A 16,306-nucleotide genomic window follows, 5' to 3' on the forward strand; every position below is an offset into this window, starting at 1 on the left:
AATCAAATAAATGATGATAATCCCTAAACCGATACTATAAATGAGATAGTCATAATGACTCACTTATATACTATAGCCTGCTTGACGCAGACTTCCCCTAAATGCCAGAGCATTGCTGAATACACAGCTGTAAGGATAGCTAGGGTTAAAACAGGAATCCAGCTGGTAGATTGGAGACTTACCCACTGAATCACAAGTGGTCAGATTAATAACAATCTCCTGTATATATTTTTCTACCGCAGAAAAAAATAAAACACGAACATGGATAATCCCTAAGACATATATATAATATGTTCAACAGGAAAGATAAGCCGACAAAAGACTTATAACAATATCCAGAAGATATTTATATGGTAGGAGGAAAATAAATCATATAAATATTACCCTACTTATGTCTTAAATATGCACAGCAGACACAAGATAAGATAAGCATTTCTAGTGCTTATAACATAGTAACCATATATTCTACTGTAGAAAAGAATGATAATATAATGTTTAAAACATAGTCTAATTAAACCGTATTGTAGAAAGATAGGGATAAACCATGAAGATGGAAATAATCCCTAAAACATACAGGAATGTGAGACAGGATAATTGGACATCATATTGATAACAATGCCCAGTATATACCACATGGCGACAATCTTAAACACACAGTTACAATGCACAAACTCTAGAAATTTGTAATCACCAGTAGGTGGGTATAAATATATGAATCCCTGCTAAATCGAACAGAGAAAGAGATTAATCATATGAGAGATCCTCAAGATGTATCCACAGAATGAGAGGGAAATGTAATGAACCTTAATACATGGCAATATAATAAAGGAGCATGCATTAGCAATAAGTTGCCATCAGATGGCGACAAATACTAGTAAAAACACAGTATTTTGTAGGAGAAAATAAATCATAAAAAATAAAATTGTAGGATATATGATATATTATAATAAACACTCCCATAATAAAAAACTCACCCCTCATATCCTAGATGCAGTATTATCAGTACACATAAAAAACTGATATAAAACACCTTAGGAGGGGAATAAACCTCTATGAAGGTCTAGGCTGAATAGGTTTAAATGAGGCTCACATAGAGATCGTACTTAAAGGGCCATTATACACTCATTTTTTCTTTGCATAAATGTTTTGTAGATGATCTATTTATAAAGCACAACGTTTTTTTTTTAAAAAAATGTATAATTTTGCTTATTTTTAAGTAACATTGCTCTGATCTTCAGACTCCTAACCAAGCCCCAAAGTTTTATTTGAATACTGTCAGCTACCTTCTCCAGCTTGCTCCTGTTTGTGTAAAAGGTTTTTTCATATGCAAAAGAAGGGGGAGGGGGGAGTGTCTTATTTCCCACTTGCAGTGGGCTTTCCAGCTCCCTTTCAACAGAGTTAAACTTAGAACTTCTAAGTAAGTTTTTAAACAGTTTTATACTGGATTTTTATATCAGTATCTGTGCATCTTATTCTTTATAGTAGTGTCTATTACATGCAGTTATATGAAAATGAGTGTATACTGTCCCTTTAACATTACATGATGAAGACATCTAAACTGCACTCAAACCGCAAACCTCACTGCCCATAGTGGGAAATAGAAAAGCTATTTCCAAAATGGCACCAACAGAAATGTATGTCTGCCAAAACAGATCTCACTTACTATGTAGACGAGCTTGGAACAAAAGAAACACAATTATTCTGTATACAGCCCAATGCTCACGGCTCTGAAAACGAACACAGACCATACGTCTCCTATCCAGCAGAGCGAATGCTCATGGCTCCTCCATTGCATAGCTGACTAGCTGCGCCATAGTATCCGCCCACAATGGCGGTCTTCTAATATGAAGATAGTCACATATAATAAAATAGAGCTGACACTGGATCTGACAAAATCGGGCTATACACGAGCACGGCTGGCTCGGCCCCCGCCGCTCCCTGATTGAGACACTAGGCTAGAGGGGACACGGCATATGAGTATATGGAAATGTGTGTAGGTGAAAGGTAGAATTGCATGGAACTATAAAACAGAATGCTTAAACTGACTAAATTGGAAAGTGATGTATTTCTGGAAAGCTGCCTTATCATGTTAAGCTGATACAAATTGTGTTGTAACGTTGTATGTTAAATTTGCAATGTAATGTGATTTCATTGACACCACTGTATACATATGGTGAAATTTCAATAAAACTCTTTAAATACAAAAAAAAAAAATAATAGAGCTGACACAAAAGCTGAGGACAGGATTTCAGCAAATGCACTATGCTTCTTAAACTATGCACATATTAATCTTTTGTACACAGTGCTATCAAAATATGTCAAAATAGCACTAAAAAGTACTAAATTTAAAGTGCAGGCCAAATGCAGCCCAGATCTTGATGTCATCAGTGGACCTTAGCAGCCATTTTTAAAGTGGTCAGAAACCATATTCATTTTAAAATAACTTTTTTACAGTTCCTTCTGCATGATATAGAGGGGTGCAGGAGACTATTTGCAGCTTAATCTAAGGTAAGGCTTTAAGATGACTGTCCCTTTATAAGTAAGGCTTGATGCAAGGGCAGTTTCAGGCCCATAAGTAGAAGGAAAGCAGATGTTTGAATGAAATAATAATAAAAAAATAAAAAAAACTGAAACCCCCCTAGAATGTGTGATATTAATGTAAATGCATGGAGAAAAAATATATAGAATAAAATCCAGAAAAAACATAAATTATGTTTACCAGATAATTTCTTTTCCATCTGTATGAGGAAAGTCCACAGCTTCATTCCTTACTCATCCTTCAGGTCTATCGTGGTCATAAATTGTCCTTCCTGGACTAAAGGAAGAATGGACCTTTTTGTCTCCATCTTGAATGAGGGGACAGACAGAAATTTGTTTAAACACTTTAAGTCCAAAATTGGACGAAAAGTACCCTCCTTCTTTGGGACCACAGACAGATTTGAATAGTATCCTAGATCTCTCTCTGCTGAAGGTACCGGTACAATGACCCCCAGGGAGGAGAGATCCCTCACACAACCTAGAAAAGCCTCTCTCTTTTCTGGCCTTGAAGACTTCTTCCCCTGGGAGGACAAGACTTGAAGCCTATCCTGTATCCCTGAGCGATGACCTCCAGTACCTATGGGTCTTGCACGTCCCCAAACCAAGCTTCTGAAAAGACAGTCTGCCCCCTACCAGATCCAAAGCCGGATCAGGGGCTGCCCCTTCATGCAGACTTTGACTCGGCGGGCTTCTTATTCTGCTTGGATTTATTCCAGAACTGAGGAGGTTTCCAAGTTCCCTTGGACTGCTACGGCTTTGCAGAGGGCTGCTGACAGGATTTGTCTGAATGAAAGGAACGAAAATTAGGACCTTGTCCCTTACACTTGTTCTTCTTTTCCTGCGGTAAAAAGGCACATTTGCCTGGACCAAAAATCTTTCCCTTGAATGGGAGGGAAAGAAGTCTAGACTTCAAAGTCATGTCCGCAGACCAAGATTTCAGCCAGAGTGCCCTACGGGCTAGCACAGAAAAACCTGAAGCCTTGGTGTTCAGGTGAATAATCTGCATATTTGCATCACAAATAAAAGAATTAGCAACCCTTAAGGCGCTAATTATTTCCAGGATCGTGTCGAGGGGACCCTCCACCTTGATCAACTCAGATAAGGAGTTGCACCAGTAGGTAGCTGCTCCCGCAACAACAGCCGCTGCTAGTTGGACCAAATATCCCGTATGCTGAAACATTTTTCTTAATAGAGTTTCCAGCTTCTTATCCATGGGCTCTTTAAACGACGAACTATCCTCAAGTGGGATAGTAGTGCGTTTAGCAAGTGTGGAGATAGCACCGTCTACCTTAGGGACTGAACCCCACAACTCAAACTGAGAGTCCGTAAACTCTGGAACCTCCATTAAGTCTGGTTCCTCCGCAGCTGGAGGCTTAGAGGCAGCAGATTCCGATCCAGAAAGAGCATCCTCTGAAATATCAGAGGCGTCTTCATCATCGTATAATCTTGTATCAGATAAATCCAATAAGCTGGTAGATGACCCCTGGGAAGGATAGCAATATTTAACCTTTCGCTTGCGCTTAGCAGTGCGAGGTAAAGCACTAAAGGCCGCAGACACTGCTGTCTGTAACTGTTCAGTAAAAAGTCTGGCGGTAAAAGGGCCCCTCAAGATGGAGGAATAGGGTAGGAGTGCTACGGGACGCTGCATGTGTATTAGGAGATGAATGTAGGGTGCACACCTCATGGGACGGAGACTCCTCAGATGTAGAAGGCTCAGTAGTACTAAACATATTAGCTTTCTTTGATACGATTACTTTATCAAGGCATGTGGAACATAATTGAGCAGGCGGGTATACCGTGGCCTCCTTACAATATAGACAGGCATTAGTTTTAGGTAAAGAGGGAGTACCCTCTAACGTATCAGAGTCCTCCATAGCTTGCGCTTATATAAAGGACTAAAGACAAAGATAAATGGCACCTTTATACCCCCAATGGCTGGGGCACTCACCACCTGATATGACCCAGGCCCAAGAGAGAAACCGTTCGTCTCCAGACACAGCACGGTCAGGAAGAAGAGAATCACTGTGACCACACCCGGTCATATGGTGCGCCATGCAGGACCGCCCCTGCACCACTAAAATCGCGCCAAGCCTAACTGGCTGCACAGCGCTCCAAATTAAAGGTAAAACCTGTATGTTCCAACATCTGTCTGAGCCACATCTCACACATGTCACAGCATAAACACAATATTAAAAATATGTGATTAATCCCTCCTGTTCAATAATCCCCTTCCGGAGCCATTAACCCTCAATTCCATTCAGATGAAAGGTGTATAAAAAAAATGAAACGATCTTAACGGAATCTATGCCGTGGAACAGAAACAAAGCCTCTCAAGTATGACAGTCTTGTAGCATCGCTCCTGACATGGACTTGAGTGAAACTTGTAAACACTGATTGCCTAGGAGCTGTTAATACGAGTCTAGATGGGTTCGCAGAAAGACTCTCCCTGCATATCTAGAATCTAACATCCGCCATTGCTCTCACTGAGAGGCTGACAAGGCTACTTTAAACTCCAGTCCCATTTCGAAGAGTACTACCCTCCATAAGAGACTAATCTGTATCTTCTGACACTTCTCTGACAACCTCCTGTGACGAAAGTAAAGAATGACTGGGGGATATGGGGAGTGGGAGAGGTATTTAAGCTTTTGGCTGGGGTGTCTTTGCCTCCTCCTGGTGGCCAGGTTCAGTATTTCCCACAAGGAATGAAGCCGTGGATTCTCCTCCTCATATCAAGATGGAAAAAGATAAAGAGAAAAAAATTGGTAGGAGGCTGACATTCCATAAAAGTATCTGCTTAGCGTTGCATACAAATGAAAAAAAAAAAGTAATAAAAAACATAATTTATGTAAGAACTTACCTGATAAGTTCATTTCTTTCATATTGGCAAGAGTCCATGAGCTAGTGACATATGGGATATACAATCCTACCAGGAGGGGCAAAGTTTCCCAAACCTCAATATGCCTATAAATACACCCCTCACCACACCCACAATTCAGTTTAACGAATAGCCAAGCAGTGGGGTGATAAAGAAAGGAGTAGAAAGCATCAACAAAGGAAATTTGGAAATAATTGTGCTTTATACAAAAAATCATGACCACCATAAAAAGGGTGGGCCTCATGGACTCTTGCCAATATGAAAGAAATGAATTTATCAGGTAAGTTCTTACATAAATTATGTTTTCTTTCATGTAATTGGCAAGAGTCCATGAGCTAGTGACATATGGGATATCAATACCCAAGATGTGGAGTCTTCCACTCAAGAGTCACTAGAGAGGGAGGGAATAAAAACAGCCATATTCCGCTGAAAAAATTAATCCACAACCCAAAACAAAAATAAGTTTATTTCATCTTTGAAAGAAAAAAACTTAAATCAAAAAGCAGAAGAATCAAACTGAAACAGCTGCCTGAAGAACTTTTCTACCAAAAACTGCTTCAGAAGAAGCAAATACATCAAAACGGTAGAATTTAGTAAATGTATGCAAAGAGGACCAAGTCGCCGCTTTGCAAATCTGATCAACTGAAGCTTCATTCTTAAAAGCCCACAAAGTGGAAACTGATCTAGTAGAATGAGCTGTAATTCTCTGAGGCGGGGCCTGACCCGACTCCAAATAAGCTTGATGAATCAAAAGTTTCAACCAAGAAGCCAAGGAACTAGCAGAAGCCTTCTGACCTTTCCTAGGACCAGAAAATAAAACAAATAGACTAAAAAAATCTTTAGTAGCTTCCACATAATATTTCAAAGCTCTTACCACATTCAAAGAATGTAAAGATCTCTCCAAAGAATTCTTAGGATTAGGACATAAGGAAGGGACAACAATTTCTCTACTAATGTTGTTAGAATTCACAACCTTAGGTAAAAATTGAAAAGAAACTGCAAAACTGCCTTATCCTGATGAAAAATCAGAAAAGGAGACTCACAAGAAAGAGCAGATAGCTCAGAAACTCTTCTAGCAGAAGAGATAGCCAAAAGGAACAACACTTTCCAAGAAAGTAGTTTAATGTCCAAAGAATGCATAGGCTCAAATGGAGGAGCCTGTAACGCCTTCAGAACCAAATTAAGACTCCAAGGAGGAGAAATTGATTTAATGACAGGCTTAATACGAACTAAAGCTTGTACAAAACAGTGAATATCAGGAAGTATAGCAATCTTTCTGTGAAATAAAACAGAAGGAGCGGAGATTTGTCCTTTCAAGAAACTTGCAGACAAACCCTTATCCAAACCATCCTGAAGGAACTGTAAAATTCTAGGAATTCTAAAAGAATGCCAGGAGAATTTATGAGAAGAACACCATGAAATGTAAGTCTTCCAAACTCTATAATAAATCTTTCTAGAGACAGATTTACGAGCTTGTAACATAGTATTAATCACTGAGTCAGAGAAACCTCTATGACTTAGAACTAAGCGTTCAATTTCCACACCTTCAAATGTAATGATTTGAGATCCTGATGGAAAAACGGACCTTGAGATAGTAGGTCCGGCCGTAACGGAAGTGGCCAAGGCGGGCAACTGGACATCCGCACCAGATCCGCATACCAAAACCTGTGTGGCCATGCTGGAGCCACCAGCAACACAAAAGACTGTTCCATGATGATTTTGGAGATCACTCTTGGAAGGAGAACTAGAGGCGGGAAGATGTAAGCAGGATGATAACACCAAGGAAGTGTCAGTGCATCTACTGCTTCGGCCTGAACATCCCTGGACAGGTATCTGGGAAGTTTCTTGTTTAGATGAGAGGCCATGAGATCTATTTCTGCAAGACCCCACATCTGAACAATCTGATAAAACACATCTGGATGGAGAGACCACTCCCCTGGATGTAAAGTCTGGCGGCTGAGATAATCCGCCTCCCAATTGTCTACACCTGGGATATGCACCGCAGAGATTAGACAGGAGCTGGATTCCGCCCAAGCAAGTATCTGAGATACTTCTTTCATAGCTTGGGGACTGTGAGTCCCACCCTGATGATTGACATAAGCCACAGTTGTGATATTGTCTGTCTGAAAACAAATGAACGGTTCTCTCTTTAGCAGAGGTCAAAACTGAAGAGCCCTGAGAATTGCACGGAGTTCTAAAATATTTATTGGTAATCTCGCCTCTTGAGATTTCCAAACCCCTTGTGCTGTCAGAGATCCCCAAACAGCTCCCCAACCTGAAAGACTTGCATCTGTTGTGATCACAGTCCAGGTTGGCCGAACAAAAGAGGCCCCTTGAACCAAACGATAGTGAGCTATCCACCATGTCAGAGAGTGTCGTACATTGGGATTCAAGGATATTAATAGTGATATCTTTGTATAATCCCTGTACCATTGATTCAGCATGCAAAGCTGTAGAGGTCTCATGTGAAAACGAGCAAAGGGGATGACGTCCGATGCTGCAGTCATGAGACCTAAAACTTCCATGCACATAGCCACTGAAGGGAATGACTGAGACTGAAGGTGCCGGCATGCTGCGACCAATTTTAAACGTCTCTTGTCTGTTAGAGACAGGGTCATGGACACTGAATCTATCTGGAAAACTAAAAATGTGACCCTTGTCTGAGGAATCAAGAAACTTTTTGGTAAATTGATCCTCTAACCGGCTGGAACTCCTATAACCTATGAGGCTGGAGCTACCGATGATACACATTCGGAGGTCTTAGGGGAGCGATCTGTAATGGGATCAGAGTTCAGAGACGAATGCTGTCATGCTCGGCCGCTGGGAAGCTCTGGCAGTCCTCTCTGTGTGCTTGATTGACAGGTAGTTTGTGCCGCCCCTTCCTGATGATGTCACGAACAGGCTTTTTATTCCAGGCTTCCTGTTTCTTCAGTGCCCGTTTGTTTGTTCCTCTTTGTGGCTTCTGTGAGGTATTCGCTGTGGAAACTCTCTAACTGCTGATTTTCTGTTGCCAATCTCTTCAAGGACTGACTATGCTGGGTTAACCTTCAAACTTTCTGATTACCTGTTTCCAATCAATGCATGTACAGTTTTTATTCTGTGAAACTCTCTAATTGCATGTTAACCTGCTGACAAACTCTGCAAATATTGTTTATTCTGTGAAACTCTCAAACTGCATGTTAACCTCCTGCCAAACTCTGCAAATACTGTTTATTCTGTGAAACTCTCAAACTGCTTGATATCCTGTTGCCAATCTCAGCAAGTACTGATTTATCTGTGTTAACCTTCAAACCACCTGATATACTGTTGCCAGACTCTGCAGGTACTGATTATTCTGTGTTAACCCTCAAACTACCTGATATACTGTTATCAAACTCTGCAAGTTCTGACTATTCAGTGTTAACCCTCAAACTGCCTAATAACCTGTTGCAAAATCTGCAAGTACTGATTATTCTGTGTTAACCCTCAAACTAACTGATATACTGTTATCAAACTCTGCAAGTTCTGACTATTCGGTGTTAACCCTCAAACTGCCTGATAACCTGTTGCGAACTCTGCAAGGACTGACTATTCAGTGTTAACCCTCAAACTGCCTGATAACCTGTTGCAAACTCTGCAAGGACTGTCTACATAGTGTTAACCCTCAAACTGCCTGATAACAAATAACTACTCCTGCATTATTAACTGTTTCTTGTTTTACCCTTCTTCTGTCTGAGTATAAGTGGACTATCCCTGCTCTCCTGATTCTGTGGAAGACATTTCCTGAAACCAGTTCCTTATTCAGAAGTCATCTGGCTGATATCTTGAATTACTTTGGACACAGGCTAACCCTGCTCCATATCGTGAGTACATTGTTTTTTGGAGGTTGTCGTAGGGTCACGTCCTGGATTAAACTCAGAGTGCAAGGGTGTTGTTTAAGTTCGCCCTAGCATTTGGGTCTTCTTCTGGACATTTCGGAACCTGAAAAATGCCTTCCAGATACAATAAAGAAGACATCCCCGTCTCACATACCCAGCAACACAGCCTTAGCCATCACTGATAATCGGAATCCGGATAGATATACAAAGATGGGACTATATTGGAAGGGAGAGTTTGCCCATACATGTCTGCCTTCCACTCGGACAATACAGGGAGACATGCTGCTCCTAAAGAAGTCTCATTATGTGCACATCTATCAGCCCTGCAAAATGCCATTGCCTCTCATGTGGCAAAGAACACAGAGTCTGCATACAGACATTTTCGATCATCTGGGACTGGGTCTACTGGCAGCTAGTATTGCATTTGTGGGGCACAAAGTGAGCGACCGCATTGGAGTGGGCTAGGCATAGGATTATTTAATCTGGGGATCTTGTGCCTATCACACTCATCACAAGAGTCTGGAACGTTGTGTCTTCAGAACTAACCCTACTTGTACTTTATTGGAAATCCTATTATTTAATTCTCTCAACAAGTGTTCATCTGGACTGACTCTAGTATTGTAGGAAACTTTTCGGCTACTTATTGCTAAGACTCTTTTTTTACTGGGTACAGTATGATTTGTGATTTATGCAGAGAAGTGGGTTGGAACTTCATACAATAGTTTATATGTGCATAATGGTTATAGGGGTAAATTACTAATAGGTTTCCCCTTTGTTAGCCTTACTCCCGCACGTAGTAAATTTGTCTGGTTTGCAAGATGGATCGTTTGATATCTCCTATTACCTTACAATACAATATTACTACCTACGCATGTCGTGTCGATTCAGCTATCCGCGGCCGGGATGGCTGGGTTTGACATGTTTGTTTTTTTATGTCAACCTTGTAATTGCATCTGGGGTATATGTACACGCATCAAATGTTGTTTTTACATTATATATGGGTTTAGATCCTTTTCATCAGACAAGTCACTTTCTGACCTCAGACGAGCAAACTAAATAGCTCTTGTCAAATACTGGACTTACAGATATACCCATCTATATCCCATGTATTCTCTACCATACAAAGTAGCAGGTAATATCTTGCCTTTTGAGAGCCAATTGAGATCTATTCTTTGTAACCAATAAGCATCCATTCATAGTAGCCTTCTCCCCAAAACCTATTAATAAAGTTATGTATACATGTCTCATAGATTTACACCAGGAAGGTATCAAGGACCCCTTAGATTTATGTGACTACTATTTAGCTCTTATAATACCTATGATAAAATATACTTACACCCCGAGTTCTAAGGCTTTTAGAACTCGGCATCTAGACATATATTAGACCCTACATAGCAGTGAATATAGCAACCCCCCAGCTTGGTAGTAGCTGCTGCTTTATTCACTTATACATAGAGGTTGCTTGAATAAGCTAGTTCTTAGAATAAATGGGCAGGTGTCTCAATCGTATACACTACAGATTACTTACATCAGTGTCTTCATTTGATTTACATAAGTGGTCTCCACTATGCCGGGACACCTTCCTGTTCTAATATTATATATTTATCCGGGGTCCATGAGTGGCCCCATAGGTTTTCAGGAAGGTTTACATTTTGTTAGACATGTTGTATATGTGCTATACCTCTGTTATGTTTATTCATAATATATAATCCTTATGGCATCTCCCTAGTTATATAAGCGCGTTATAAAATCCTATAAAATCGAGGTTTATCAATGAGATCCACAAGTGGTCTCCTCTGTTTACAATTGCCTTCTTTTGCCTTAATGTTTCCTGTTCCTTATGAAGGTCCAAGAGTGGCCTATGGTGTCATGTAGAAGGTTTCTAAATGATTTGCATTCTATCTATATCATGTTTGCATGGTATATAAATTGTTGGCTTTACGTTTCTTTTATGTTTATTTTACTGGCTGTGCCTCCTGTAACATTGAAGCCTTATTTCATGTGACGTCTGGTGTAAGAATGTATTTTTATATTGATGTATGCCTTTAAATAAACCTCAATAAAAAAAAAAATATTATAATTAATGACTCCTCCTAGAATGGTTATATATAGGGTCTAGCCTAATTGGAGGGGGGCGTTGTATATATGGAGTTGGTCATTTGCTAATCGACTACAGAGTCCCAAGACCATTGGATTATAACTGCTGAGGCTAGTTTAGCCTACTCGGACAGACCTACGACCTGACAGCTTGATTCCTGCTTACAAAGGGGAAATGTATTTCCTTTGGTGAGGTATGAATTTATTCACCTTAAATGTTAACATCATTAAGATTTATATCTCACATTTATTTAAAATGTCTTTCTCTATTTAATCAGGTAAATTAATTAATTGTTTTATAGCTTTGTGTTTTTCTTATGATAATTCCTACCACCTGGTCTTATTAGTCGACAATAACGCTGGGTGAATTAGGAATTGTGATAAATTATTATCTGACGGATTGTCATGATTATTAATTTACCTGATTCTCTGCAATTGCCTTAAAGGGTTTATAACCAAATATTTAGTTCTTATTATCAAGCCAATTTTTGTGTTATTTTGAAAATATGATTTAATTATCTTTATAGTTTAGTTTCTGCGTTGATTCTGTTTTCCTTATGTAATTGATTATTATAGGATTATAGTTTATTTCACTGTATATATTTTGATTGCTTAGTTACCAATCAAAGTCTTTTAATAAAGCTAATTTTTGTTTATTCATCTGGTGTCGGTATAATAGACTGATAGCAACCAAAAGGATTCAGGTTTTGTGTTTATTATCTTTAACAAGTTATAAGAAAGTGTGTAATTAAAAATTACACGCATTACTCATATCACATAATATACTTTTATAGATAAAGGTAATATTCATAACATCTTGGATCACCTCCATACACTGAGCCACCGAGGGACTTGAGGAGGACGGCAGGGCAAGACAGGTGGACGCAATCTTCCTGCGTCGACGGTCTGTGAGGAATATTTTCATGGACATAGAGTCTATTATTGTGCCCCTGAACTCCGCCCTGTTGCTGGTAACCAGGGAACTCTTCCCAGAGTTGATCTTCCAACCATGAGATTGGAGCAAAAGAAGAAGAGCCCTCGAATGATCCTCTGCAAGGCTGAGCAACGGCGCCTGGACGAGTATGTTGTCCAGATAATGCCTCTGGATCTGGCCACTGCAAGAAGCGCCCCCAGAACCTTTGTGAAGACTCTTGGGGCCGTCGCCAGACCAAAAGGAAGGGCCACAAACTGGAAGTGTTGGTCCAGAAACGCAAATCTTAGGAACTTGAAGTGGTCCCTGTGAATTGGCACATGAAGGTAAGCGTCCTTCAAGTCTATAGTCGTCATGAACTGTCCCTCTTGAACTAGGTGCAGGATCAATCTGATCATTTCCATTTTGAACGATGGAACACTCAGAAACTTGTTTAAACACTTTAGGTCCAGAATCGGGCGGAACGTGCCCTCCTTCTTTGGAACCACAAAAAGATTGGAATAGTACCCTAGACCCCGTTCTGCTTGGGGTACTGGTACGATAACGCCGAGAGAGGTGAGATCTCTCACAAACTCTAGAAAGGCCTCTCTCTTTTCCGGTCTTGAAGACAGGAGGAATCTGGACGGATGGGATCTGAACCCTATCCTGTAACCCAGGGTGACCACCTCCAGAACCCAAGGTTCCTGAACGTCCTGCAACCAGGCATCATAGAAGAGAGATAATTTGCCCCCTACTTGGTCCGGAGATCGGTCGGGGGCCGCCCCTTCATGCCGATTTCGTCTTCTTGCTCTGCTTAGACTTGTTCTTAGATTGAGCCGGCTTCCAAGTTCCCTTGGACTGGTCTGCTTTTGCGGCGGGCTGCTGGGCCTTGTCTGCACGAAAGGGAGGAAAAGTAGATCCCTTAGGCTTAGCCTTCTTATCCTACGGTAGGAAAGCTCCCTTGCCTCCCGTAACCGTGGATATGATCAAATCCAATCCTGGACCGAACAGAATCTTTCCTTGAAAAGGCAGGGACAACAGCCTCGACTTAGAGGTCATGTCCACTAACCAAGACTTTAGCCACAAAGCCCTGCGAGCTAAAACAGAAAAACCTGACACCTTAGCGTTCAGGCGAATAATTTGCATATTGCCATCACAGATGAAAGAATTGGTGACTTTCGGCGCCTTAATCTGATCCTGTATCTCGTCGATGGAAGTCACCCCCTCGACCATTTCACAGAGGGATTCACACCAATATGTTGCAGCTCCAGCAACCGCTGCAACCGCCGCTGCTGGCTGAAAAACAAACCCTGTGTGCTGCAACATCTTTCTTAACATGTTTTCTAGCTTTTTATCCATGGGCTCTTTAAACGACGAACTATCCTCAAGGGGAATAGTTGTCCTCTTCACGAGCATAGAGATAGCACCATCCACCTTAGGGATGGTACCCCACAGCTCAAGCTGAGAGTCCGGAATGGGGAACAGTTTCTTAAATGAAGAAGGAGGGGAAAAGGAAGAACCTAATCGCTCCCATTCATTCTTAATAATATTAGCCATCTTAACGGGGACCGGGAAAGTCTGAGGTACTACCCTGTCCTCGTATACCTTATCTAGCTTAGGAATTGAAGATTCCTCCGGAATCTTAGGCTCCGGAACCTCCAGAGTAGCAAGCACCTGCCTCAGCAAAAAGCGCAAATTCTCTATCCTAAACCTAAAATCAGGCTCCTCTCCAGCCGGCGGTTTAGATGACACAGACTTCGACCCAGAAGGGGCCTCCTCCGAAGAGTCATAGTGGGCCTCATCATATAATGCCTCTGGAATTTCCATCGGCGTAGAAAACCCCTGGGCTGGGCCGCCATTATACACCCTATGTTTGCGCTTAGCAGAACGTTGTAAGGCATGGATCACTTTCGAAACTGCCGATTCCAGTTGGTTCGCAAAGTCTGACAGCCAACAAATCTCTCCCGAAGGAGTAACGGTCGGACCTCGGGGCGCTGCATGTGCAATTGAAGATGAATGCAGCGAATGCACCTCACGGGACGAGGGTGGACAGCTCAGTAGTACTAGACATCCATTTACATTTAGATGTCGTAATTTTATCAAGGCATGTGGTACATAGTTGAGCAGGCTAATCTATCAGAACCTCCTCACAATAAACACAGAAATGAGACTTGCGCTTTTATTACGGACTAGCTTAACTTATAAATAGGCACCTTTATACCTCCAATGGCTGGGGCACTCACCACCTCCAAGGACCCGGACTACACCCGGACCGAGATCAAAAGGAAGGGAGATAGGCCGACCCGGTCACATGAAATGCCTGGCAAGACCGCCCCTGCACTAAGGAGAAAACGCGCCAAAAAGGACCGCACAATACTCCCGCCAGTAACCTGAAAGTTCCACACATTGCCAGAGCCTCATCTCGCACATAACGCAGCAATGACATAATAAACAATATTATGTATAAAACCCCCCTGTTCAAAAATCCCCTTTCCAGGAATATTAACCTTTGATTCTTTAAAGATAAAAGGCGTCACACTGTGACCCTGTCTTCCATGTTATCATTATGAATAAAAAATGAAACGATCTTACTAGAATCTATGCCCTGGAACAGGAACACTGTCCTTCAAGTGTGACAGGTTAGTAGCCTCGCTCCTGACATGGACTTGAGTGCAGAAAGCAGGCAGAGAAACTCGTCAACGCTGATTGCTTGTGGAGCTGTTAATATGAGTCGGGATGGTTTCGCAGAAAAACTCTCCCTGCATCTCCAGACTCTAACTTTCGCCCAGGCTCTCACTGAGAGCCGGACAGGACTACTTAAAACTGCAGTCCCAATGCGAAGAGTACTACCCTCCATAAGAGACTACTCTGAATCCTCGGCACTTCTCTGCCATCCTCCTGTGACAAAAGGCAAAGAATGACTGGGGGATGAGGGAAGTGGTGGAGGTATTTAAGCCTTTGGCTGGGGTGTCTTTGCCTCCTCCTGGTGGCCAGGTTCCTTATTCCCAACAGTAATGAATGAAGCTGTGGACTCTCCTCCCTTTTAGATGACAATATGGTTATTATAATAATAATTAAGCATGGTTAAAGGTTAAAAAAATATATTTTGCCATGAGAAGTACCTGACAGAGCCCCTACGTGATGTGTGGCCTTCTGGACTGGAAGCCACAGTGGGGAGGTAGGAACCAAAGGCCAGGTCAACATCACCTTGTCCGTCCTCCATTTCTGAAAAAAATATATTTGTTACTCCTCTCTGTATTTGTTCCTCTGATTTGCACACAAAGCCCATGTAACACAAGCTTAGCCCTCTGATTTGCACACAAAGCCCATGTTACACAAGCCTAGCCCTCTGATTTGCACACAAAGCCCATGTTACACAAGCTTAGCCCTCTGATTTGCACACAAAGCCCATGTTACACAAGCTTAGCCCTCTGATTTGCACACAAAGCCCATGTTACACAAGCCTAGCCCTCTGATTTGCACACAAAGCCCATGTTACACAAGCTTAGCCCTCTGATTTGCACACAAAGCCCATGTTACACAAGCCTAGCCCTCTGATTTGCACACAAAGCCCATGTTACACAAGCCTAGCCCTCTGATTTGCACACAAAGCCCATGTTACACAAGCCTAGCCCTCTGATTTGCACACAAAGCCCATGTTACACAAGCCTGGCTGAGTTTGTGACTTGCCATTACCCTGAGATTTAAAGGGACAGTCAAGTCCAAAACATTTTTTCATGATTCAGATAGGGCATGTAATTTTAAACAACTTTCCAATGTACTTTTATCACCAATTTTGCTTTGTTCTCTTGGTATGTATTTTGATAATTTTCACCACTAGAGGGCATTAGTTCATGTGTTTCATACAGATAACATTGAGCTCATGCACATGAATTTACCATGGAGACAGCTCTGAATGGCTAAAATGCAAGTCTGTCAAAAGAACTGAAATAAGGGGGCAGTCTGCTGAGGCTTAGATACAAGGTAATTATGTGTATATAATGTGTATAATTATAACTGTGTTGGTTA

The 16,306-nt window shown here is 41.5% G+C and overlaps 1 protein-coding gene across 1 annotated transcript in view; it reads right to left on the reverse strand.

The window, feature by feature from the left end:
- Positions 1 to 16,306, reverse strand: part of FBF1 (Fas binding factor 1) — a 208,204-nt gene that overhangs the window by 148,483 nt on the left and 43,415 nt on the right. The window contains exon 13 of the mRNA XM_053709181.1: positions 15,400 to 15,502. Within this exon, the coding sequence (XP_053565156.1) occupies positions 15,400 to 15,502 (103 nt within the window). The remainder of the gene's footprint in view (positions 1 to 15,399; positions 15,503 to 16,306) is intronic.

Source organism: Bombina bombina, chromosome 1 (assembly GCF_027579735.1).
Source record: "Bombina bombina isolate aBomBom1 chromosome 1, aBomBom1.pri, whole genome shotgun sequence".
NCBI lineage: Eukaryota > Metazoa > Chordata > Amphibia > Anura > Bombinatoridae > Bombina > Bombina bombina.